Source organism: Bubalus kerabau, chromosome 1, assembly GCF_029407905.1.
Source record: "Bubalus kerabau isolate K-KA32 ecotype Philippines breed swamp buffalo chromosome 1, PCC_UOA_SB_1v2, whole genome shotgun sequence".
Lineage (NCBI taxonomy): Eukaryota > Metazoa > Chordata > Mammalia > Artiodactyla > Bovidae > Bubalus > Bubalus kerabau.
The window spans coordinates 216,526,246-216,549,995 of NC_073624.1; the positions used below are offsets into that span (position 1 = coordinate 216,526,246).

At 48.4% G+C, this 23,750-nt stretch overlaps 1 protein-coding gene across 1 annotated transcript in view; it reads right to left on the reverse strand.

Moving 5' to 3' along the window:
- Window positions 1-906: 906 nt before the first annotated feature.
- The window catches only part of TRPC7 (transient receptor potential cation channel subfamily C member 7), a 144,100-nt gene continuing 121,256 nt past the window's right edge, over window positions 907-23,750 (reverse strand). The window contains exons 8-12 of the mRNA XM_055549354.1: window positions 17,503-17,698; window positions 11,467-11,688; window positions 10,755-10,835; window positions 3,711-3,786; window positions 907-1,757 (exon numbers count right to left, since the gene is read on the reverse strand). Of these exons, the coding sequence (XP_055405329.1) occupies window positions 1,588-1,757; window positions 3,711-3,786; window positions 10,755-10,835; window positions 11,467-11,688; window positions 17,503-17,698 (745 nt within the window). The 3' untranslated portion in view covers window positions 907-1,587. The remainder of the gene's footprint in view (window positions 1,758-3,710; window positions 3,787-10,754; window positions 10,836-11,466; window positions 11,689-17,502; window positions 17,699-23,750) is intronic.

Below are 23,750 nucleotides of genomic sequence, written 5' to 3' on the forward strand. Positions count from 1 at the left end.
AAAGACTTAGCAAAACTGGGCCTGTTATTCCTTATGGCAACAATTAGCTGGGCTGGGTGTCCACACCCACTTGAGGTAGGCTGTGCCTGTCTGGGTTGTCATGGCCTCTCCCTGATACCTCAATGCTGAAACTATTTCAGTTCTGTCTATCACCCCATTTGGTCTGCATTGTTCTTAGAGCAGGATGAAGTAAACAATTTATCTCTGAAGATATACTGCATATCACAGAACACAAGCCTCTCATACGTATACATATAGGAAACATTCATAGTCACACATGTATACACACACCCTGGGTATCTGCAAGGCATCTGAATTTGAGACCTTGATCCTCTTCCTCTTCATAGGGTTGTTGTGAGGGTTCAGTGGACGGATGCCTGCAGAGTCCTCAGCACAGTGCTTGGTACGCAGGAAGTGCTCACTTGATACAACCAGCTGATGTTATTAGTAAGTGATCCTTCCCGCCCAGCGGCATCTTCTCCAGCCAGCTCAGACTGGGCATTGCTCAGGACCGGGGCGCCCTCTGGTGGCTGCTGTCTCTACTCACACTTCAGACCCCTTTAGAAAGATCTGGGCTCCTTTCTCACAGCTCCCCTCCCCTGCCGCTCAAGGGGAAAGGGTGAGACGTGGGTTGGGGGAAATCGTTTCACTTTCCTCATCATTTCCTTTGTCTCCTTCCTGACCTTGGCGAGCTTGGGGGTCACTAGGTCTGGGGACAGAAAGAGATGCTTGGAGGTGGGGGTTCCTGGCTGCATGACTCCCCTGGGATTGCCCCCCTCTCATCTGCTCATTCTCCTCCCAGGGCAGCCCGGCTCTGTGGACGCCCAAGGCCACTTCCAGAGAGGACGCCAGACAACGGGAGGGCAGTGCATCCACAGAGTCTCCCCGGGCTATTATGAGGTAATTTTATTTCTTTCCATTTCAGGTAAAAATAGTAAATACAAGATAATTTTCATAAAGGTAAAAATACATCATTTGGATTTTGTTGTTCTCTGAACAGTGCTACCTACAGTACAATTTTTGATTTAGGATTTTTAAACCTTTTTTTTTTTAATATAAACAAATAAAACTATTTTGCTAGTAGGCTATCTGTGTTCTCATCTGGCACTTAAGAATAGATCACAGGTCACCGCCGGGTTCTTCTGGGTGTGTGTGGGTGGCAGGGAGGGAGTGAGCAGGGGTGTGTGGGGTGAGGTGGTTTGTCTTCCTGCACGCAGACAGCACGGTGGTCTGTGTGCGGTGGGAGGGCACGAGTGTGCACCCGAGATGGCCTTTTCCTGCGCTGGCCACTGGGACATATGTCCCTATGACTGGACTGAAGGTGTCCCCACGTGTCAGGGGGCCACTTCCTCCCTTCCTCCTGTGGTCGAGTTTCTCACCCAACAGCCTAGATTCACAATCATTCTGGGTCCAGGCAGGACACTGGGCTGCAGATGCCAGCAAGGCTGGTCAGGACGGAGCCAGTGGGTCCCCTTAGAGTCCTAGAGGAGTGGGCCAGGACCCCTTCCCACCGGGGCTGGTGGCCAGGGCATCCCACCTGGCCTTGGAATGCTGGTAGAAGTCACAGGTGCCGATGGATGCAGGCTGCTAAATGTCTTTGCCCTTGTTCACCCGCAGGTGGTCTTTGTTTAAGTTCTTCCCAAACTTCTCACTGAGCTGTTGGATGAGGTCGGCCAGCTCTCCGGTAGCTTGAGATTTCTCTTCAAGGAGCTCATAGCGCAGGCTGGAGATATCTTGCTTGATTTCCTTCAGTTCGCCTGCAAGGACAGCAGATTTCGGTGAGTATGAGCCTGCAGAAGGGACTCACCCTAGAGGCATTTGAGGCATGCCTTCTTCCAGCAGAATGTCAGGCTACTGATCCAGCCCCGGCAGGGTGGAGGTGAGGGGATTTGAGGTCTGTTTCGACCTAACTCCCACCCAGCCCCTCCGACTAAAGGACACATTCGTCTGCTGAAGACCCTTCTCCCATTCCCGGTCAAGCTCTCCCTGAAGGGGTTGTGGTAGACAGAGGAATCAAGACCAGGTTGAACTGCTTGCACCTGTTTTATCATCATAGAACGTTGGTCTTGGAGCCATTAAAGGCAGATTTCAAGACTCTGAGCAGCACCCTTGTTAATTTTAACATTTCTTTCTCATCATGCTTTGTGTTTTGTTTTGTCATCGTTATTTGCAGGGAAGAGGAACTCCTAGGCATCTGAGGCGATCAGCTCAGCTCATCGGTGGATGTGGCTATGGAGCCAGGCAGCCTCGCAGGAGCAGGGTCTGCCCAGACCATGCAGGCAGCGTGCCTCTCTGGTGCACCAGGGCGGGCCTGCCGCCTTCTCCTTCCGTGGCAAGGGACCACCAGGTGGGGTTTTCCACTCATTTCCACAGTGAGCCACGTGGTTAAAAGTCCACACGGGCCTGGGCTGTGGGAACCTTCTTCTTAACCACAAAGTGGGGTCGAAAGGTTCTTGCCTGGTTTGGAAGATACTGGACTTGACTCTTGACTCAAGTGGGAGTCCACTGCCAGGGACACATTAACCATACCTGTTTTCAAAGTATCCCTGACACACAGAAGATGCAGAAGTCTTAAAGCTATAGTCTGGCCAATTTTGACAAAGGTGTGCATCTCTTGTTTTCATGGGGGCTTCACTGAGCCCTAGTTCCATGCTGTGATTCCCATGGCATGAAACCTGGACAGCCCTACCTTCTATCATCAGTTACATTCCTGTCAGTCACATCACACTCTTCAGAGGGCTGGCTGCCATGGTACCGGGCTGTGTTATATTTAAGACCCAACAGTAGGGTGGGCAGATGGGCTGCTACTCAACTCTTAGACAGGGTCAGCTCAGGGGTCATTCGGCCATTGCTGACCTTGAGGCTGCACAGTGATGTCCCAGGATGAAGCAGAGGGTCTCTAAATGACTAGGCTCCTTCCAGAGGCTCCTGGGGCACTGGCAAGGGAGAGACCTGGTACTTTCACTCTTGGAAGATAGCAAATATTTGTCCCAGGTGTCTCATGAAGATTAATTACCTGGTGTATGGTAATTCGCTTTTCACTTAAGAGCTGCTTAAAATAGACTGGAGAATAACCCAAACAGTGAAAATAATGTAGTTGGCAAACTTCAGTGTGCGTCAGAATGAATGCCTGGTACAAGAATGCCTGGTACTGTATCGCAGGCAGACACTCAGGTCATGCTGATTTATTAGGTCTGGGGAGGAGGGGGGTTCTGGATCCGCTTTTATAGCAAGCACTTCTGAGGGGGTGGAAGGAATTCTTTGAGAAACTGCTGGTTGATAGCTTCTGAGAGCCAGGATGTGAGATAGGATGGAGCCAGCCAGAACAGGGGCTGTCTACGGCTGGCTGGCTGTGCGCTCTGGGCATGAGGAGCTCAGGGCCGTCCTGAGCTCAAGGGATAGGAGGCAACTCGTGTCAGTCGTGACTGGGGAGGCAGAACCATTCTGTGAGCAGGGCTCCATGTCCTGGTGCTGGTGCTGAGGTGGAGGGCTCTGTGGTCAGAGCTAAGGGCAGCCCCAGCTGACGACCAGCCAGGGGACAGAGACCCTAGTCCTGCAACTGTGCTCCCCTGCATTCTGCCACCACCTCCAGTGAGGCCCTCCAGGGTCTCCGGCCAGGGACTGAGCCCTGCCGCCGATACCTTGACTTTGCAGGCCCGGTGAGCCCACATCTGGCTTCTGCCCTCCAGGAAGCAGATCCAGTCGCTTACCTTCATTGACTTCATCATTTTCTCTGTCCACCTGGGCCTTCAGGACATATCTTTTTATGAGCCGTTTCATGATTTTCTGAAACACGAACACAGGGAGGGATCAAACCAGCCCAGCCAAGCACAGAAGCAGCTTGCATCCTGTAGGCGTGACTTCTCCCTCTGGCAGAGTGCCTGGCAGAGTTGGGGGACCCTCCCTTGCCTGATGCCTCGCTCTTGAGAAGTGACCTGCCTAATGGGGAGGTTCCAGTCTCTCTGGATTCAGTAGCACCTGAGCCAGGATGTAAGAATGGGATACTTGCAGTGGCAGGAGGTCCAGCCACAAAGAGAGACAGAAACACTTGAGATCCATGTGCACTGTTTGAGGGTCCTCAGCCTGACTTTTCCCTGCCCCTTGTGACCTTAGCCCACCACGTCCTCTTCTCTGGGCCTGATTTCAACAACCAATGCAAACTGGGGGAGTAAGAAAGTCCTAGCAGGCCAGCCCAGGTAGAACTGTCTCCCATGGAGCTGCTATGCAGGAGAAGAGGTCCACTGAGCCCACAGTCAGGAACAGGCACGGAAGACCAGTCCACTGTGCTTTGGAAAATTCCTACCAGAGGCAGAGAGAGATACAGCCGAGCCTTGGGAGGTTTTGCCAAGATCCCGCTTCCCTGAAATCTCACCACCCGCCCAACACTGTCGGGAGTCACACTGGAGGTCCTACTTATTATGCAGATACCAGATCCTTTCAGCAAAGGAGGCAGGAACAAACACTGAAGAGCCACCAAGAATAGAGCTAAGTGTAAGAAAGACTGCAGGAGGTGAACTTTGGATTCTGCCAGCTAGTCGCTCCCGGGTTACTGCGAAATTACAGGATTTAAAAATACCCTTGTGGCCGACCCGTCTGAATCTGTAGGAGCCTAGCAGCACCGCAGAGGGGGATTCCCAGCTCTTCAGCATCCCTTCCGCTCACCTGCTCACCCTGAGGACCAAGGGGACAGAACTGGCATTTGCTAGGTTGAAGGGCCCTGAATTCTGTCCTCAGCTTTGCTGTGTGAGGTCAAGCAGGTGGTTACATCCTCTCTGACTACATGGGCTCAGGAAAAAGCTTCTTGCAAGTAAAAGAGAAGTGAGCTTCCAGGATGCAGAGAGCTGGAGGATTGAACGCATTAGTAGTATCACCGACTGGTGGTGCCACAGAGCCTCTAATGGTGGTGACCTTGCCAAGGGGGCGTGTCCAGCTGTGACCCCATGGTTCACTCGGCCCCAGGAAAGGCTGTTCACACTGCGCTCTGAGAGCTCATGGGGGCCCCTCCACTGGAGGTCTGCTGGGCGCTGTGGTTTGAGTCAGCCTCTAATTTCAGGCCGCACAGTTAAGCAGTGAGTTGCCTTCATACTGCTCCTCCTCTGAGAGGCCTGGGTCTTGTCCTGATGATCTGCAATGCTAGATCGCTCACTGACACTCTTGTAGTCAATGAGGCAGGTTACCTGAGTTTTAAGAATCTATGCCTTTAGTGGGAGTCAGTGATGCTCTTTTCACTTTGAATGGGAGCAACAGAGACAAAATAAACTTTGTCCTGAGCCAAGCTCTCATGGGGGTATAAAACCAACAAACCAGATACCCAAGTATCTAACACTGGAACTGAATAAGGAATTTGGAAATATTCTACTGCAGACTTTCAGGCTTACTCAAGACCGGGGGATCTATCCACAGTTAAAGTTTGCTGTCATTTTAAAGGAAAAAACCTCAAGAACTTGAGACCCTTCCATTTCTGAATCTGTCAGTTACAGAGACTATATATTTACAGTGTAAGATTATAAGCCAGAGATGGAAGTGAAGAGCCCCCTTTTCTAGGATGTAGCTGAGTGGACGTGTTCGTAGCTATGACGGTCACCACCCTCCTGCTGGGATGTAGCTGAGTGGATGCGTTCATAGCTATGACGGTCACCTCCCTCCTGCTGGGATGTAGCTGAGTGGACGCGTTCGTAGCTATGACGGTCACCTCCCTCCCGGCTTCCTGTGCACACTCTGTTTTAGTGCAATGTGAATAGACTGACCATTTAAAAATTTCATAGTATGTATTTATTATAAACACAAATGTATTGAGTCTTCCTACAGTCCAGAAGCTGTGTTGGCCTCTTTGACAAATGACCTCATGGAACCCTCCCAGAAACCAGAGGAGATGGGGGTTGTCATCTCTTTGTACAGAGGAGGTCACAAGCCTCAGAGGGGGAGGTGACTTCTCCAAGCTCATACAGCTAGGAAGTGGCCGATCTGGGATTTACCAAAATGGAAACCCAAGCTGGGGCTTTGTTCAAGCTTCAGGAAAAGTCTAAGTGCATAGTGGTTTCAGAGATGAGATGCAGGAGACAGGCTCCCATTGGTCACAGGGGGTTTGGACCACTTCTAGGTACCAGTTTATCCTTTAACAAGGATAAACAAGGATCCTTTAACAGAATCTTTTGAGCAAGAAGAGGCCTCAACTAGTTTTTGGAGAATGGATCGCTATCCCACAGAAGAGAGTGACTGGTAAAGCATCGTCCTGAATGCCCGCGGCCCATGCATGAACCCTGGCAGACCTGGTCTGAACTGTGGTTTCTGCAGACCTGCAGCTCCAAGGGGAGAACACCAAGGGTTTGCTTCTAAGCCTCTCATTACAGACGAGGATGTTAGAGGTTTAACATGGAAGCAGGATCACGTGAGCATGGCAGACATGCCCAGACCCTTTAACCTTCCTCTGCTGCCCGGTTCACTCCAGGAGTGACAGGCACCTTCAGGGACAACAGTGTGACCGCCTTTCAGGTGCTTAGAGACGTCATGCCCTGATGAGGACCTAGCCTCCCCTCCGGCATATGCATGTTAGACAACCTGGGATCTGCAGTAGTCTCATCCCCAGGGAGTCTGAAATGGTTACAAAAATGCCCAAAGTCTTTTTAACATGGCTGCTACAGAGGATCTCTGTTGGCAGAAAAGATGGACATCAGAAGCCTCCCCTCCTTCACTATGTGGGGGAAAAGCATGGTCCTCTGTCATCAGTTTCTGCTCCCTCATGCTTACCTTCCGTGGAGTTTTCACTTCGCAGAGATAATAAACCTTCCCCACAGTAACATGTCACTGTCGTTGCCAGCTTGACCTGCTCTGCCCTGATGAATTTAGCAAGGACTGGAGATGACTGTACTTAGCGACCTTGCTCAGGCAAAATAAGTAATACTGAGGTACCTAGTGGATAAGAATGGTTGTGACATTGAGGCCCACGTCCAGGAAGGGAGCCCCACAGTTCCCAGAGTCTGAGAGCCAGGTGACCTCTGGCCGCTGCTGGTGTCCAGGGAGTGGGAGGGACCGCTCTGTGCAGCCAGGGAAGCTGAGGACAGAGCCAAGGAAAAGGACATGCGTACAGGAGGTGTCAACCAGCAGCAGCCACAGAGAAGTAATGCTGCCGCCCAGCAGCAGAGGAGTTGAGGAACATTGGGAAGAGAGTGGACAAAATGGATCGCAGGACAGGTCATGTGTTAAACTGGGGTTTAGGAGACCCCAGGAGACAAGAACTCAGCATTGGCTTGCTGTCTAACCTGTTGGCTTTGATCTCTGCAGAAAAGGTCATCTAGAAAGCAAGAAGGAGGATGCCCACTGGGTTTCAGGGGAAGGGATTACAACATAAAGAATTATTTCAGTGATGGACTGTACCTGGATTTTTCAGTTTGGTTGGGACACGGTTTATTTGCTTTGCTCCGAAGGAGATGCATCCTCAGAGAGTGAGGATATGAAGTCTGTACATACCCCAACAAGGGGACGCATATTGATCAGGTCAAATGTAGCTATGATAGGAAACACAGTTTGGCCATTTTGCTGGCATCATGGTTTTGTTCCATTGTTTGGGCTCATGTCCACAGAACCCAGATTAGGAAAAAAAAATTACAAAAGCAAAGAACCAATTTTGTGAAAAATAATTCAGACCCCTGAAAATCTGGAGGAACTGTCTTCCCTTATAATGGAGAACCCTGAAAAGCTGAAGTGATGGGAACACCCAACATCTTGGACTGAAAGGATATCAAACTGGTCAATCCTAAAGGAAATCAATCCTGACTATTCATTAGAAGGACTGATGCTGAAGCTGAAGCTCCAGTACTTTGGCCACCTGATGCAAAGAACAGACTTATTTGAAAAGATCCTGGTGCTGGGAAAGACAGAAGGCAGAAGGAGAAGGGGACGGCAGAGGACGAGATGGTTGGGTGGCATCACTGACTCAATGGACATGAGTTTGAGCAAGCTCTGGGAGATGGTGAAGGACAGGGAAGCCTGGCATGCTGCAGTCCATGGGGTCGCAAAGAGTCGGACACGACCGAACAACTGAACAACAAATGCTAAGTTTGAGCAACCAAGCAGATCTACTAGAGACACAAGGGAAATGAGCTTAACAACTAACATGCATATCAACAACAGGGCTCTTATCTTATTGGGATTGCTCCAGAATGTCTCAGCACCTCGACAGTGAGAGGCTGACAGCATATGTGCTCCATGAAAAGGAGGCTCTGGGTGCAGCCTGCATGGTGAGAAAGGGAGTGAACTGGGCTTCTCACAATTTTCTGGCACTTTTGAAAGATGCTTTGGGAGGAAAGCAGTGCAGCGTGGAAGGCCACCAGTGGGCTCAAGGAAAAGGCTGAGCCATTTTTAGATCCTTGCCCAAATGCTTCCTTCTGTGATGGTTGCTGCCCCGTGATAGCAAAAGCGCCTTCTGTTCCTCACTTCCTTCCCCCAGGCTCAGATAGACCTCTTCCCTGGGACTGTCCGACACAGACAGGGCAGGTTCCAGGGAGGCCTGGGTGTGACTCTACAAAGAGGACTAAGGGGCTCTTGCCCGGGCTGTGTGGCGTAGTGCAGACATATCTCACTTCAACCCACCGGGTGACTGAGTTCCCTTGTGTGTTCAGTGGGGTTACAGGTCCTGCTTCTCTCACAGGCATGTGTGAAATTGTACATACCCTCGTGTCTAGTCTGCTCCCAGCTGTCCGTCTGTGCTGGCTCAGGGTTTACTCTTATTTGAGCAGATGTTGGCTCAGGAAGATGCCCAGACCTGACCTTAAAGGGCTGAGCAAAGTGCAAATGTACAAATGCAAGATGGTCTCTGCTCCGTCTGCTGTCCTCTCAGCCCACTCCCTCTGATGCCCACGGGCCCAGTTTTTCTGTCTCCCAGTTTCTCTATCTTCTTTTGGGTGACAACAAACTGAATGAGTTGCCCCAGGCTTCTCTTGGTGGATTCGAAAGATACAGGGTGGGCCTGCTTTCCCAGACTGCCAGCCTGAAGCTGCAAACCGGCTAATCCGCATAATCACAGCAGGAAGCTCTGGGGGAGTCAAGGTTGCAGGGACTCAGCCAGTAATGATGGAAGACGGAAGAGGGGTTGCCCGAGACCACTGTGGAGCACGGTCTCCTTCACAAAGGCTTCATCTGGCTGTAGGACGCTGACCACAGTGCTGTCTTCCCTGATTGCAGCTGCTAATTGTGTTCAAAACCCAGGAGACATCTGGCCCTAATCCATTACGGTTTTCTATCTTTTCCGTGGCACAGATAATCTCTACTTCTCTCTAAGCAAAGAAATATAAATCCTTCCCCTGACTGAAGGATTTGTTCTATAAAATAAACTCAAAGCTGATCATACTGGGCAGGGCCAATTTAGCACACAATTAAATCAATGCAAGATTTGCCCTTTGCCAATTTTTTAGCCCATGTCATCCGATAAAACTATAAGTACTACGAGGGATGAGCCATTTCTTAATTGTACACTTAACTCCTCCTAACTGCAGAGTTAGCTTCTGAAATACGGATGGAGATTCAATTAGAGACCTGGGTCTGGAAGATGCTGAGTCTGTAATGGCTCCCTCGGGGATGCTGGCACCAGGGACATATCACCTTGGCCCCAAGGAACACTCAGGACAGCGTCAGATTTACATCTGATAGGAAATGGTCAGCGTGGATAAAACCGCTGTTCATCGGGGGCGGGAAAGCAGGAGGAGGATGGCCTGCACTTTTATAATCAATAACCTATAGTGACCATTTATCACTGACTGATTCAAACTGATACAGAGATTGCATTAATTTCTAAAGCAAAGCAAGATCTGCAAGCATAAAAGACCTCCTAATTTTTATAACGACCATGTGCAGACTGGCAGTCTAAGGTCAAGTGCCTACTGAAGACATGGATACCCACCTGGGAGCCACACCGGCTGCCTGCCTCTCCCTCCCCATTCCTGTTGGTTTGCATCATTTCCCTTTGGCAATACATCCAGAGTGTATACTGAGTCAGTCAGCTTTTCTCCATCACCCATCTTGCGTTTCAAGTCACTAGTCCCTTGTGCCGACCATATCTTTCTCCCTGGTCTCCCTGCTTCCACTCTTGTCCACACTGGTCTCGTCTCATTATAGCAGATAGGTAGTCTTCTTAAAGCATAAATAGAATTGTATCATCTTCTCCCTTCCCCAAGTTAACCTCCTTCCACTGCCTTTCTAGATACCTCAGAGTAAAATCCACACCCTCACCTTGCTTCAGTTCGGATTTGAATTCTGACCTCATCACCTTCCCCTCCCCCACTGCTCATTGAGCTCCAGCAGCTCTGGACCTCCCAGGCATCTCCCCTCTGGCCTTGGCTTAATGCTTTTCCTCTACCTGAAAGGCCCCATGTGGTTGCCTCTTTCTCATCTACGAGGTCTTAGCTAGCTGTCCTCTCCTTAAAGACGCAACTTCTGATAACCGTATGGAAGCAGGGGCTCCCTGGTTTTCTCCACTTTTGCACCTGAGTTTTTTCACGTTGGCACTTTGATCAATTTGAAGTTACATATTTAATTGCATGTTTGCTGATCCATAGCGTCTCTCCCTCTATGTCTGGAAGTACCACTAAGATAGGAACCTTGTCTGTATCCCCAGGAAGCAGTGCGGTGCCTGGCATATAAATAAATGTTGACTGCAGGAAGGAATGAAACTGTGTCTAGGGGAACTGACACAGCCCTGTGACTATATTGGTGTCTTAACGGAGTCCACTTCTGCCTATACCTGGGAAAGGGGTGGTTACCTGGTATCTGGTGGGCTTGCTGTAAGTGTTATTTGCTGTCAGGTTTTCAGAATTCCTCATGCCAGCCTGGTATCGAGTCTTCTGGGAAAACAGAAAATACAAAATACATGGTATATGATACATATTACATGATACTTAATACATACCTACATGGTAAGACTCGAATAGCACCTGCATAGGGGGCTACCTCTAAAATGAGGGCCCTCAGGAGGTCCCTGTACCCACTGTGGCTTGGCTTCCTGGAACATATTTCCTGAGGACTCTGGCTCTGCAGGTTGTCAGTGGGTTACAGAATTATAGTTTGGTCAGCTTTGTTTGGAGAGCACTCAGAGTGATTGCCCAGAGATTTTTAATATGCTAACAATTGAGGATCTCCAGGAGGGGGAGATAATGGACGGGGAGCCTCCCTTCCCAGGCATCCCAAAGTACAATCCAGCTACTTTCTGGGGAGAGCTATGCTTTCGAGTCCACTAAGGAGTCCCTCCGTGGGGTCCCAACTCAGTCCAACAGGAAGGGGGGCACTAAGGCCGGTTAGCGGCCCCTGCTGGTACTGCAGCTGTGCTGAAGTGCCAGCTGATTCTGAAAAGCATGGGGCCCCTCCTTGGAGCTCCTGATTTGCCTGGTTTCAGAGGCATCCTGTGAATCAAAGACACACAGCTCCCCTCTCCCCCATCTGCTGCCCCTCCAGCCCCTTAAGTCCCGTGCTACCTACCCTGAATTTAGAATTCAGCATGCCCATTTCAAGGTCATTTTCACAGCTTTTGGCCTTAGATTTGCAGAGTTTTATGAGGCACATCTTGATTCTCATTATGAGATAATAAAATGATTTAGGACTTGGCACTAGATTAAAAGGAGCAGGTAGAGTTCTTCCTTCATCAAAATAAGACAGCCAGAGCTTCGCTCGGGCAAACTTCCACTCCACATCTGCATCCTCCTGCAGGGTGAGGAAAACGACAGCACAGCATCAGAGGCCGCGCCCTCCAGCAGACTCATCCCATCAGCCACAGACGGGGACACTGGGGGCATTTAAATGTTCTAGGAGCAATATTATAAAAAGTAAAACGAAACAAGTGAAATTAATTTCGGTGATGTATTTTACTTAATGCAGTAGACCCAAAATGTTATCATTTCAGCATGTAATCATTATAGAAATGATTCATAAGATAGTTTACATTTTCTTTGCATACCAAATCTTCAAAATTGGCGTGTGGTCTATACTCACAGCACATCTCAGTTTGGACTGGCCACGTTTTGAGTGCTTAGTACATGTGGTTTCGTGGCTACCATATTAGACACCACCGTGTATTTCCTACTAGAAAGTGGATTCGAGTGCTGCCAACAATGTTAAGAGGTCTAGCATAAGTCTAGAGAGCCAAAGAATTGATGCTTTTGAACTACGGTGCTGCAGAAGACTCTTGAGAGTCCTTTGGACAGCAAGGAGATCAAACCAGTCAATCCTAATGGAAATCAACCCTGAATACTCATTGGAAGAACTGATGCTGAAGCTGAACCTCCAGTGCTTTGGCCACTTGATGCAAACAGCTAACTCACTGGAAAAGACCTTGATGCTGGGAAAGATTGAAGGTGAAGGGAGAAGGGGGCAACAGAGGATGAGATGGTTGGATGGCATCACCGCTTCAATGGACTTGAACTTGGGCAGACTCCAGGAGAGAGCGAGGGACAGGGAGGCCTGGAGTGCTGCAGTCCATGGGGTTGCGAAGAGTCAGATATGACTTGGCGACTCACTACAGCAACAGCTAGCGTATGCAATTCAAGGGAGCAAACCTGAATGTAGCTGGCAAGAGGCTGCTCTTCCCTGGTGGTGGCGGTAGCTCTGTTACTTCGGACTTGGTGTCAATGCCAGAATGCTGATTGGGCCCCCTGAGAGGTAGCAGGGGTGTGTTCTCTATAGGTGGCCAGGCTCCATGGGCCCCTGTCCTAAGTGGGCCGTCTGAGGCCAGGGGTTTGGAATCAACTGGACTGTTACCAGCCGTGTGATGTAGGTAGTGGCCTAGGGCTTCTTCCTCTGCTCATGGTGATCACACTGCTGGCTTCCCATGGCCCTGGGGTTGGCATTGATTACGTGTTCCGTGAGCAGTGGGTTTCTCTCCCCAAGGCACTGGCTACACTTCAAGGGGCTGTGAGCCCATCCGGGTCCCAGGAGAGCATAAGGTCACCACCGGCGAGCTTGACCAATTTGTCTGCTTTTGTAGAGACCCCATCAGCACCTGGCCTGGTCTATGGGGACACGCTCTACAGGCCTTTTAGACTGGAAGCTCTGTGAGGGCAGGGTCATTTCTGATCTCTGCTGTCCAATAGAGAGGTGTAGGCGGGACTCCCAACCTGAGAGGAAGGGTGATGTGGTGGTGGGAGCACAGGCTCTCAAGCCTGCCTGAGTTCATATCCTGCCTCTGTTCCTCACTAGCTGGGTCACCATAGCAGGAGACTTAACTTCTCTGGGCCTCAATTTCCTCATCTATAAAATGAGGACAGTAACACCTACTTCACAGGCTGTTGTGGGAATTAAAGAAGTTAATGCATGAAAACAATGTTGGATATTAATACTTAAATTAAAAGACGCTTACTCCTTGGAAGAAAAGTTATGACCAACCTAGATAGCATATTGAAAAGCAGAGACATTACTTTGCCAACAAAGGTCCGTCTAGTCAAGGCTATGGTTTTTCCAGTAGTCATGTATGGATGTGAGAGTTGGACTGTGAAGAAGGCTGAGTGCCAAAGAATTGATGCTTTTGAACTGTGGTGTTGGAGAAGACTCTTGAGAGTCCCTTGGACTGCAAGGAGATCCAACCAGTCCATTTTGAAGGAGATCAGCCCTGGGATTTCTTTGGAGGGAATGATGCTGAATCTGAAACTCCACTACTTTGGCCACCTCATGCGAAGAGTTGACACATTGGAAAAGACTCTGATGCTGGGAGGGATTGGGGGCAGGAGGAGAAGGGGATGACAGAGGATGAGATGGCTGGATGGCATCACTGACTCGATGGACGTGAGTCTGAGTGAACTCCAGGAGTTGGTGATGGATAGGGAGGCCTAGCGTGCTGCGATTCATGGAGTCACAAAGAGTCGGACACGACTGAGCGACTGAACTGAACTGAACTGAAACTCTCAGTAAATATAATTTGTATCTCCATAGCTTAACTCAGTGCCTGGTATTCAACCTTCAGTCACTCAGCCAACCTCCTACTATGTGCCGACCTACAGTTCACCTACTGCATGCCTGGCCCGTGCTAGGGAGGCACTGGGTTTGGCAAACATGACCTCCTGGGACACAGAGCCTGGCCAGTGACATGAGTATGTTAACTCATCAGCTCTTTGTATCTAGATCTGGGCTCACAGCTGGGGGAGGTGCTGGGGGAGGGGTTCTGCCCCTGGGGGTCAGGGAGGGCTGCCCCAAAGGCTAGTGTTTATGCTGAGATCCAAAGTGTGAGGAGTTCTCAACCAGGTCAAGTGTGGGTACGCTGGGGTGGAAAAGAGGAGCAGTTAATCAGTGGAGAGGCAGAGAGAAGCGTAAACAGCTCTTTGTGGGCAGTAAAGAGCAGGAGACAAAGAGGTTGAGAGCTGGAAAGGGAGGTGGAGGGAGGGTTGTTTGTAGTTACTTCTTTTATTTTCAAGATCAAGAGATGCATTTAGATGCTGACAGGAAGGATTAGATAGAGAAAGAGAGGTGAGGATGCAGGCGGGGAGGGCTGCTCCTGAGGAGGGGAGGGCAGGGGGCCCAGGGACAGGGGGAGGGGCTGCTCAGGGGGAGAAGGCGTGTCTGCCCACGGGAGGGCCGTGGCGGGGGTAGAAGCAGGCTCAGAGGCAGGCAGGTCTGTGGATTCAGATGTAGATGCTCAAGAGCTATTGAATAAATAAGTGTTCTCCTGCAGAGATTTACGGGGATTTACTTCACCAAAGTTCAGTGTGACCACAAACACACCAGGCATATCCCGGCAGCAGTCCTCAGGGTCCTCGTACAGGAGTCAGCAAGGAGCCGGTGGGGACTGTGCGCTCCCACCCCACAAGGAGAAGCCCAGTGCCCAAGGGGAGGTGTGGGTTGCAGTCTGCTCTCTCTGTCTCCTGGCACCACCTTGTGGTGGGTAACTTGATATCACAAGCCATGGGCTTGCTCACTCCTGTCCCAAACTAGTGGGTATCGCTCATGCCAGTCACATGACTTCCCATGCCATATTCATTTGGACCAACACACGATGTGCTCCATAGGACGGGGCAGAAACCTGGGGTGAGTGCTCTAGACACCTACGTATGCCAGGTACCATCTGGGGTCTCTGACACGTGGGGAAGCTGAGGCCCAAGAAGGTTAGTTAGCAACAGCTCATTATCCACATAGGTGACCAAGTATGTAAAACACTTACATATATATATGTTGTTTGTCTGCTGATACAGTGCTGCCTTTTCCTGTAGGTGGCCGGGGTGTTAGAGCTGGGGGCTAAGACTAAGGCTTCACGCAGGTTCCCTCTTCCTCTCTGCTCTTGTCTTTTTCCCTTGTTCAGTCTACACTCTTGAGCGCAGAGCCAAGTGTTACAGGCATGGTCAGTCGTGTCTGACTCTGTGCAACCCCAAGGATTGTAGCTCTCCAGGCTCTTCTGTCCATGGGATTTCCCAGGCAAGAATACTGGAGTGGGTTGCTATTTCCTACTCCAGGGGATCTTCCCAACTCCAGGATCGAACCTGCATCTCTTGCATCTCCTACATTGACAGGCAGATTCTTTACCACTGTGCCACCTGGGAAGCCTAGTGCCAAGTATATACCACACAGTTTGACCTCTCTCTGTCTTGGTACATGCTGTTCCTACTGTATAGAATATTGTTTTTTTTGGAGGAGTTTTATGGACCAAAGCTTCCCCCTAAAATACATATGTTGAAGCCCTAAGCACTAGTATCTTAGAATGTGGTTGTATTTGGAAAGAGAGTCTTTAAAGAGGTAATTAAGGTTAAATGAGGCTTTAAGGGTGGCGTCCCAATCCAACATGACTGGTGTCATCCTAAGTAGAAGAGACACATGGAGGAAAGGCCCTGAGCAGGCGTAGCAGGAAGGCAGTCATCTGAAAGCCGAAGAGCGAGGCCTCAGAAGAAATCAAGCCCGTAGCTTGACCTTGACCTTCTAGCCTCCAGGGCTATGAGGGAATAACTTTGTGTTATTTAAGCCACCCAGTCTGTGATATTTTGTTGTGGGAGCCCTAGCCAACTAATACATGACAATCAATTATTTTTCTATACACGAATAATTGTTTCTTATAAGAGATTTAAGTACCGAGGTATACCAAGCAAATGTGGAAGTCCCCTTTCAAAACTCCTTTCTTGTTTCACTCGCTTCCTCAGAGGGTACCATTTCCTACCTTTGCTTTCTGCATAGGCACATTTGTATTATTATGTAAATGGGATTTGCCCAAGGATATTTTTCTATAGCTTGCATTTTTTTCATTTCACAATATCATAGAGATTTGCTCTGTCAGCACAAAAAAAGTCTTACTGTTTATAAACAGTGTTTTAACGTCTGTGCTATCTCAGTTTATTTAAACATGTTGATGGGCTACTTCCAACATTTTCTTTTAATGAACATCTATGTAAAATCATACTTCTGCACGGAATTGTTGTATCAAAAGCATCAGTGCATTTTATTTTGTTTTAATGTTGAGTTTATTCATTTAACTTCTAATAGGTACACAGTGACATGATTTTAAGCAGGAAAGGGTTTAAAGAAAAAGCGTTTACAGCCATCCTGTCCTCCAACCCCCACCTCTCAACAGTACACTCCTTCTTGTGTACCCTTTCAGGTTATTTTTCTTTTTCAAATGATTGTACAATCAAAAAGGAATACGTTTGTATTCTTCTTCCTCTCTACGTAAAGACAGTTCAATATATACATTGTTCTGAAGCTTGATTTTTTCTGCTTATCATTATAACTGGAGGTCTTTCTACATCAGAATATAGAGAACGTCCTCATCCTTTTTAGAAGCTGCACAGGTTCCCGTGGTTCAGACGCATCATAATTTATTTAACTAGATTCCTATTAACGCTCAGTTTGTTTTTCATTTCTTGCTGTTCCAAACAAGGCTGCAATCAATAGCTCACGGTTCATGCATTTTAGATTTTGATAAATTGCCTCCCGATACACTCTCAATGCCTTTGTCTGTCTAGCAGAATCAGTCTTTGAATGGCCTCTGCAAGCTTCCTCCCCACACACTCACTCACTGTCTCCGCCCTGCACCTCCTGCACCTGCTGGGACTTCTCTGGATGCACTGGCCCCACTGCACTGGTGCGCGTTGGTTGGTGTGTCTGTTTTTCCTACTGTACTGAGTGAAAACCTCTTCAAGGGCAGAGATTGTGTCTTGGTCATCTCTGCATCACCAGTGCCAAGCACAGGCTCAGCACACAGTGGGTACTTAATAAATAACATAGGCAGAAGTGAATGTGGGTAGAAATAGTCATTCCAATTTGCCATGGGTCACCTGCATGCTCTCCTGAGGGGGTACGTGTAAAGGAGGAAAGATTCATGACACTGACTCTGCCCTCGCTGGGCCATTACAGATGTAGTGCAGCCATGCCTCGTGGCTGCTTGACTGGAAGTGCTTCTTGGAGCAATCCAGGAAGAATGCCTGTGGTTTGCTCTGGATTCACATTTAATAACACATGGCCTTCTAACATCATTACCCTCATCATCCCCCAAACAGGGATGCAGATTAAACTCAGGGAGAGAGAGCATTTTCAATTAACTGGTCTTACCTCAATTTCCTGATACGAGTTGTTGATCATGGCTATTAGCATATTGAGCAGCACGACCACCATGGTGACGTTATAAACGCCGTAGAGAACATAGCCGATGTTCTCGATGAATTTGTGGTCATATTTCAGCACCACCGAGATCACTTCAGACAAGCCAAAGATGGACCAAAATAAGGTTTTGAAGCTTTCTTCAACCCTAGAAGGAAACAGACAGTCCTCTTAGGCAGTTTGCATCAACTGGCAGCTCTCACCGGAGAACTGCCACCACCCAGACATCAGTGGTTATTCTGGAGTGGGGCTGGGGCTGCTCGCTGGTGCCTGGATTCTGAAACCATGAGATAGTCAGGTCCCCAAGAAAACTTGAAAGAACACAGTAGGGCAGGCTCTTTCTTTCCCAGTCAATCCTTTCTTGGGACTCTTGGCTACAGCAGCAGCTCTTATCTTGTTGCAATTACTTTAACATTTAAAATTAACTGCCAGGGCAAATGTTTGTCCTTGTAGGTCATTAGCCTCAGAAAGCACGCTCTTCCTTCAATAGCCTCTTGAGTGTCTCTTCTCAAACTATCCAGCCCCATAGGAAAGGGAAGAGGATGGTGTTTGTGAATGGAGCCAGCGTCACTGGTGACTGGGGCTTGCTGGTCATCGTCACAGGGCAGTGCACTTAAGCCCCATGACCACCGCTGCAATGGGCTGGCTTATTATATCCATTTGACAGGTGGAAGGAGTGATGCTAAGAGCTTTCCCTGACTTTCCCAGGAGCGCTCAGCTGGCAAGTGTGGGTACGAATCCAGGCACACCTGAGATTTTCAAAAGTAGGTCCTTCAAACCACTGAGGTTTACCTCCATCCTGGCTCTGGGTAGTGAGGCCAGCCTCATATATTGGGTGCTCTAATCTGGGGATGAGTTTTCAGGAATGAGAGTGATGAGTCTGGTGTGTCCATATTGATCAAATTCACCAGGTAACTGCCTAAACCTCCCCCTGCAGCTCAAGAGGCTACTCGTGCTGTGAGGGCAGCCCAGGGGAGAGCTGGCTTTTAGGACACTGCTGTTTGATGCTTCTGAGATGATCAAGGTACCAAAATACCTTGGTTTAAGAGTAGGATTCAATAGTAGAGTACTATTCTATATGAATAGTATAGACTATTTCATATTCTATACTTTGTGGCTCTGACCCTATATCAGGTTTGTGACACATGCTGCTGCTTCTGCTAAGTCGCTTCAGTCGTGTCCGACTCTGTGCGACCCCATAGACAGCAGCCCACTAGGCTCCTCTGTCCCTGGGATTCTCCAGGCAAGAACACTGGAGTGGGTGGCCATTTCCTTCTCCAGTGCATGAAAGTGAAAAGTGAAAGTGAAGTTGCTCAGTCATGTCCAACTCCTAGTGACCCCATGGACTGTAGCCTACCAGGCTCCTCCGTCCATGGGATTTTCCAGGCAAGAGTACTGGAGTGGGGTGCCATTGCCTTCTCTGCTGTGATACATAATTCAATTTAAAAGCTGGATTTTGGTTGGGTGCTTTAGAGAATGCATTTGTGTGATATCTGAAGGGTTAAGTACAGGTATTTTAGTTTGTATCCAGATTTTGGGTACTCTTATGAGAAAGCACTTTCTTTTTTCTCTTTAACATTTCAGACTTTTAGCACTCACCCACAAATGGCCAGGATTAGCTAGGTCTTGGGGGAAAAAAACAGCATTTTTTAGAGGATTGGTATTTATTTGACAAGATGTACAAAAATACTAGTATTCGTCACTTGGGCTAAAAATCCAACACTGACTTGCATGAATTTTCAGCTTTCCTGTGTGTGTGTATGTTTGTGTGTGAAAGAGAGGGAGAAAGAGAGAGAGTGTGTGTGGCTGGGTGTGTGGGTGTACATGTTTGTGTGTCTAGCCAGCTGTTTGCTCATTCCCTGTGAATCCCTGAGTCTGAAACCTGAGCCCTAAACTGAGCTTTTGTTGCCATTATCTGCTTCTGGTTTCTTTGAAATCTGTGAGTTTGAAATATTTAATTTAACTTGGTTTTAGTAAGAAGGAGTTTAGGGGTTCATCGATAATGACTGGATATCGAGGGATCATGTTAGAGCCCCAGCACCTGATGCTAATTCTTCTCACATGAGATGCAGCATCTGTTTTCTGTGAAAAAGATGCTGCTCAGTGTGTGGGCACGATTCACCACAGGTGTTGCCTTCCATTAAGAAGCAATCTTTCAGTGGTCACCCTCGTGGAAGGGAACAGTGGCAGAGAGAACCTAAAACCACTGAATGAGCCACAAATCAAAACTGGAAGGAGATGGCAGGACGTGATTTCTCTGACACTTGGTCCCTGCCTAACAGGTCTGGTGGAAACCAGAGAACACGTTCTCTGAGGGAGCAGGGCTGGGCAGACAGGTACTGGTCCAGGGTAACACACTTACCAGGAGTAACTGAAGAAATGGATGATACGTTTAACTGAGAGACACTTTACAGAAATTCATTTTCCCTTTCTTACCTTGAAAACCCCCCTAACCTTTGGCTGTCATAAATGAAGCCCGCCATTCTGGAACACATCTGGGGAAAACCTTCTGCACTTTGATTGGGAAATTGGCCTAGATTTGGCATGAGTTTTGTTCTCATTTGCTTCTTGCTGTGAATTTTGTTACTAAGCTGTGATTTGCCCCAGTACCTTCACTTAGGCATTCTATGTTATTAATCCGGAGGAGGAAGAGATTGCCCTCTAAGCAGTATGTGTTCCAGTAAGAGAAGAATATTTACAGATCCCTAAACCTGTGCCTTGGTCCCTTCTCTAACACCCCACCCCCCACCCCCAAGGCTTAGAATGCTGATCTGTTTAATTTGTTGTCTGGCTGCCAGAGAGTCTTCACACCAGTTTCATTTCTATTCTACAGCTTTAGAAGTTGCCTCTGGACTTGAACTTGGCCATGACCTCCAGGAGAATCTAATTATAGGTGGCTCAGACTCAATGCAAAGGCAGTGGCACCCCACTCCAGTACTCTTGCCTGGAAAATCCATGGACGGAGGAGCCTGGTAGGCTGCAGTCCATGGGGTCGCTACAAGTTGGACACGACTGAGCGACTTCACTTTCACTTTTCACTTTCATGCATTGGAGAAGGAAATGGCAACCCACTCCAGTGGGATGAGAATCCCAGGGACGGCAGAGCCTGGTGGGCTGCCGTCTATGGGGTCGCACAGAGTCGGACACAACTGAAGCGATGCAGCAGCAGCAGCAGCAGCAGCAGCAGCAGCAGACTCAATGGGACTGCTAGAGTGGAAATGAGCCCCTCCAAAGCAGTAAGGCTTGACATTGGGCTGGGCAGGAAGGGATCTTAGCCTAACTATGCATTTTTAACAAATTCTTCTAAGTTCTTTAGGGAGTGTCTGTAGCCCTTGCTTCCTCTCATCATGGAGCAGAAGGCGTTGCAGTAACAAAGATTTCCATTAAGGAAAAGCTGGGTCCACTGTCTAAATCATCTATAATGGCTAGATTCGTTACCGGGGTCTCTTGAGTCTTTCCTTTGTGCTCATGCCCTGTGATGTGAACATTGGGTGGACTAACTGCATAGACTGTTTTTGCTGTTGTTGTTCCTCAGACGGGACCTTATGGGCTGAGTTTATGCCCAATTAGCTGGACTAAGTGGTAAATGGCAAGCAATACAATATGTTGTCCATACATATAACTAAATTCTAAGTGGAATGGAACCATTTAATGTTTAAAAATTACACAGTCAAAAAGCCAGAATAAGATATTAATATTTATATAATCTTGGTCTGGGAGAAGTTTCAGAAACTAAAAAGGGAAAGATGGAAAGGCATGCAAACATAAAGCTTGACTTGTATGTGTTGAAAACATATTAAGTAAAATTATAAGGCCAAGACTGAGGAAAGGATTTGCAGCACATGTGACAATGGCTGATGTCTTTCTGACGTAAAGAGCTCTTATAAACTGATGTGAAATGACAGACATCCTTGCTGAAAAATAAATGGGGGACAAAGTCTTCCATGAAAACTCGAGGCTTTTTGTGGTGACAACCAGCTCCATAATAACTTGATAGATCAGGTTAGTGGCATCTTCTGGTTTAATATGTAGCAGGCAATAAATGCGGAGAAGGCAATGGCACCCCACTCCAGTACTCTTGCCTGGAAAGTCCCATGGACGGAGGAGCCTGGTAGGCTGCAGTCCATGGGGTTGCTAAGGGTCGGACACGACTGAGTGACTTCACTTTCCCTTTTCACTTTCATGCATTGGAGAAGGAAATGGCAACCCACTCCACTGTTCTTGCCTGGAGAATCCCAGGGACGGGGGAGCCTGGTGGGCTGCCATCTGTGGGGTCGCACAGAGTCCGACACGACTGAAGTGACTTAGTAGCAGCAGCAGCAGGCAATAAATGAAATTGTCCTCCCTGCCCTGTGTTACCTTGACCTTGGAAACCCATAATAATACATTCTTAGAGAGAAGGCTGGCCTTGGATAGGGGTCAGTAGTACATTCTTAACCGTAAGATCTTGGGCGTTGGAGCTAGCCCCAATGTCATGTGTGGTTATGATACTCTCTGAGTCATGTACCAATCATCACTCATAATTTTCAGGAGCTATGGGATACAGGGCATGGGGCAGAAGACCAGTCACTGCAGAGGTCTGGGGCTGTCTTTCAAGAAAAAAGTTATCTTGTGATTGATTTAGTTGATATTCACCATGAGGCCATTTGTTTCACAGAAACCCCCCACTCTCAGATGGCTGGTTTCTAGGCTAAATTTGAGGTTCTTAGGACTGAGTGACTTCACTTTCACTTTTCACTTTCACTTTCACTGATAGGGGTGGGAGCTGCTGGTTCCTTATTTGCTCCCACCCACTTTGGCTATTTACCAAGCTTGCCACAGTTTCCTGCAGTTGGGTCAGTCGCAGGACTCTTCACAGAGATGGCTGGAGGAGTAAGAAAGCAAAGATGCATGCCTGGCTTCAAATCCCAGCCCTGTTGTGCACTGGCTGTATGAACCTGAGCATGTTACAAAACCTGCTTGAGCCTCAGTTTGCTCTGCTATGAAAGGGACAGTGATGCTTTATTATTAAGTTGCTATAAGATTAAATGGAACAACCCACGTAAAGTTTAGAGTAAGGGTCCAATAAATGGTATCTATTATTTTTACTCATGTGTTTATTTGCTGAACATTCAGTGAACTCTGCTTACTTGCCAGCCACCCTACAGAGCAGGATGCAGGATGTACAGAACTGGTTTGTTTTTGTGGCGGTTCCAGGCTAAAGCAAGCCCCCTGGTGTGAGCAAGTGCAACAGGGCTGTGGGCAAGGATGCTGCCTTGGCCTACCCAGGAACAACACATACAAGCCCATCAGCCCTCAGGGGCTTCCACCCAGGGCTGAATGGAGTTTAATCCAGCAGCATACTGACTTTTCTGAACAAGGTTCATTTTACTTCCTGTCTGCAAAGCTCATCACCAACCCTTGATTTCATGCAAATGCTCTTTCTGATTTCTCCAGCCTGTGCTGTCTTTGATTGTTTGACTGCTGCCTTGCAGTAGAAGGGGCTGAGGTTTCACCAATAGGCCACCCCTAGCATAAGAAGTGCTTCTAATGAAGTCAGAGGGGAAGAGTGCCTCAGGGTGTATTGAATAGACCCTGATTCACCCTCTTACTGGGCGGGGTGTGTGTGGGGGAAGGTTGGGGCTGATTTGTCATGCAGAAGGCAGGGAGGAGGTAATCCGTTCTCTACCAGGCTGTCTTGCCTGGATAATGGGAATTTAATAATAGGTTGCCTGAAGAGGCAGTTGTGTCAGGGCCTCAGAGAACAAACAAGGCAAGGGTTTGGGGTGATTGTTATGGAAATCACTGCTGCTTCAGAATACCACAAGGCCTCTCCCCCCAGTGTCATGGAACTCTGTTCCCCAACCCCAAACAGTTCAGTTCGGCCACCTACCCAAATCTGCACGTGCACACATACGTGCATGCTACGTCGCTTCATCTGTGTTCAACTCTGTGTGACCCTATGGACTGTGTGTAGCCTGCTAGGCTCCTCTGTCCATGGGATTAAAAGAAACTTCAAATTAAGCAGGCATTTCAGCTCCTGAAAGGCTGTTTCTCAAGTTGGTAGACAATAAATAGCTGGCCTTGAGCTAGAGTTCTGCTGAAGCAGGAACAATGCTCTCCTGCCTCCCAGTGGGGGCTGCGAGAAGGTGCTTGGAATCCAGAAAGACCCCACACGAGGGCTATGTCTCTCCAAAGAGAAGCACTTGCACCAGGCTTGA